Source organism: Penaeus japonicus, unplaced genomic scaffold (genome assembly GCF_977035675.1).
Source record: "Penaeus japonicus unplaced genomic scaffold, GWHDUDI00000001_assembly GWHDUDI00000024, whole genome shotgun sequence".
Lineage (NCBI taxonomy): Eukaryota > Metazoa > Arthropoda > Malacostraca > Decapoda > Penaeidae > Penaeus > Penaeus japonicus.
The window spans coordinates 22942343-22944842 of NW_028234426.1; the positions used below are offsets into that span (position 1 = coordinate 22942343).

General features: G+C 37.6%; 1 protein-coding gene across 1 annotated transcript in view; it reads left to right on the plus strand.

The window, feature by feature from the left end:
* LOC122251837 (putative cytochrome P450 301a1, mitochondrial) overlaps positions 1 to 2500 on the plus strand; it is a 9771-nt gene that overhangs the window by 4243 nt on the left and 3028 nt on the right. Inside the window, exons 4-7 of the mRNA XM_043014023.2 lie at positions 198 to 314; positions 548 to 624; positions 1377 to 1575; positions 2187 to 2358. Coding sequence (XP_042869957.2) covers positions 198 to 314; positions 548 to 624; positions 1377 to 1575; positions 2187 to 2358 — 565 coding nt within the window. The remainder of the gene's footprint in view (positions 1 to 197; positions 315 to 547; positions 625 to 1376; positions 1576 to 2186; positions 2359 to 2500) is intronic.

The window sequence follows — 2500 nt, forward strand, 5'->3', positions numbered from 1 at the left end:
TATCTCTCTCTCTCTCTCTCTCTATCTATCTATCTATCTATCTATCTCTCTACCTCTCAACTTGTATTTCCCTCTCCCTTCCTCCTTATCTTATCTCCCATAATATACAGTAAAAAAAAAACAAAAAAACTCAACTGCCTACTCAAAGGAGTCTTTCCCCTCTTTCCTCTCCCCTCCCTTCCCCCCTCCCCCTCAAGGCAGGGCGAGGACTGGTGGCGAGTCCGACGGCGAGTCCAGAGGCCGATCACCGACCAAGACATCATCAGTCGCTTCCTGCCGGACGTGGACGAGATCGCGAAAACCTTCGTCAGGAGGTGAGGATTTTCTTGTGGTTGTGTGTGTGTGTGTGTGTGTGTGTGTGTGTGTATGTATGTGTATGTGTGTGTGTGTGTGTGTGTGTGTGTGTGTGTGTGTGTGTGTGTGTGTGTGTGTTTATATGTGTTATGATTATCATTATCATTACTGTTACTGTGAACAATAATAATGATACAATTTTCATGATAAACATTGTTATATTTCGTTTATTTTTTTTATTTTTTTCTCTTAGAATCAGGAACTTACGAGATATTAACGACGAGATGCCACACACCTTCAAGGACGATATCTATAAGTGGTCATTAGAATGTAAGTTTTACCTTTATAATGCAAACAGTGATTGTTTGCATGATAAAACATTACTACATTTATAAGATGATAATAATAGTAACACGACGAGTGAATTGTTTTATCTTTTGAAGAAAAGAATAAAACAAAATGATGACTAGGCAGTGCCAGATATCTCATCTTATTTTCTCAAAAACTTTTCAATCATCTTAGCAACAACTTGCATCTTGAAATGACGTTCATGTTTCTCGTCGTTGACAATAAAGGAATTGCTCTCTTATCACAGATTGTTTGTGTTATCAGTATGGTTATCATTAATCTAAGCTTATCACAGTAGCTTGGAGATAGTTATGTAAGTGATTTAATGATGCTGACACACCAAATGATAATTTCGACCGTGCAGACATTTAATTACGAAACTGTGAGAAATATTTGTTTTTCTTCTGGAAATTTGGAAAGGAATTCCATATCCACCTTGTCGGCCTAAGGTGTAAGTCTATCCCATCGATTAAAAGCGAATATGGGATCGTTACAAGTAACTTTGATTGACTGATATTATGTGTAATTATGATTCTGGAGGGTTGTACGTAGCGAATGATTTAAGGATCTATCAAGAATTATCTAAATAGAGAAATATTGATAGCAGATAAAACAAAACAAAAAAGACAAATATATATATATATGGATATATTGACATTATACAATGGCACATTAAATTGAAGTATCACCAACCCATTCACCTATCTCTAATATTAATATCCACCCCCTTCAAGCCTTAGCAGCAGTAATCCTCGAACGGCGCTTAAACTTACTTGAGGACGACCTGCAAGCATCACCCGAATCGTCTCGGCTTATTCCCTTGGCCAAGCAGCTCCTGGAGGCGTTGCACGAGACAGAGAACGTCAAACTGTGGCAATATTTCCCGACAGCTTCGATCACCAGATTGAAGGAAGCTCATGATATTTTTAGCGGGTACGAGCCTATCTCATTCTTTCTTTCTTTTTTCGTTGCTTCTTATTTTTTCTTTTCTTTTTTCTTCCTTTATATATATTTTTTTTTCGCACTCTTTTACATGATAGATTTCTCGTTTCTTTTTTTCTTTTCTTTTTTCTTCTTCCTTATTTTTCTCGTCTTTTTAGTTTTTCTTGTCGTTATTCTTTCTTTCCTTCACTTTTCACGCGATTTTTTTCCTTCTTTTTTATCTTCTCTTTTTTACAAGATATTTTTTAATGTGTCTATTTTCTTCTTCTTCTTTAGCTTTTCTATTCTTCTCTTCAATGGCAATCTTAGCGAGTATGTACCTATTTTTCTTTTTCCTCATTTTGCTTTTTTTCACATGGTATTTTAGCGGATTGGTGATAATTATCTTTTTCTTTTCTTCTATCGCCATATGTTTTAGCGAGTACGTCGAGTGAAATGGGCAGAGGGAGAGAGAGAGGGAGAGAGAGAGAGAGAGAGAGAGAGAGAGAGAGAGAGAGAGAGAGAGAGAGAGAGAGAGAGAGAGAGAGAGAGAGAGAGAGAGCCAGACAGAGGCAGAAAAGAAAAAAAAAGCACAAACAAACAACCCCCGCATTTACCCACAGAGTCGCTCTGGAAGCCATCCAGAACACCGAGAGAGAGTTGGCATCCAAAAGGAGCGCCAGAGAGCATCCACGGAGGCTGAGTCTTCTGGAGACGCTGATCGCCACACCTGGCTTAACGAGGGGGGACGTTCTTACCTTTCTTATTGATCTGCTGGCCACTGGAATCGACACTGTGAGTCTTGCATTGTTGGTATTGTTGTTATCGTTATTGTTATCAATATTTTTGTTACTAGTGGCATTATTGTCATTATCATCATTATTATTGTTAGTATCATTACTATTGTTATTATAATATTTATTGTAATTTTCGTTAT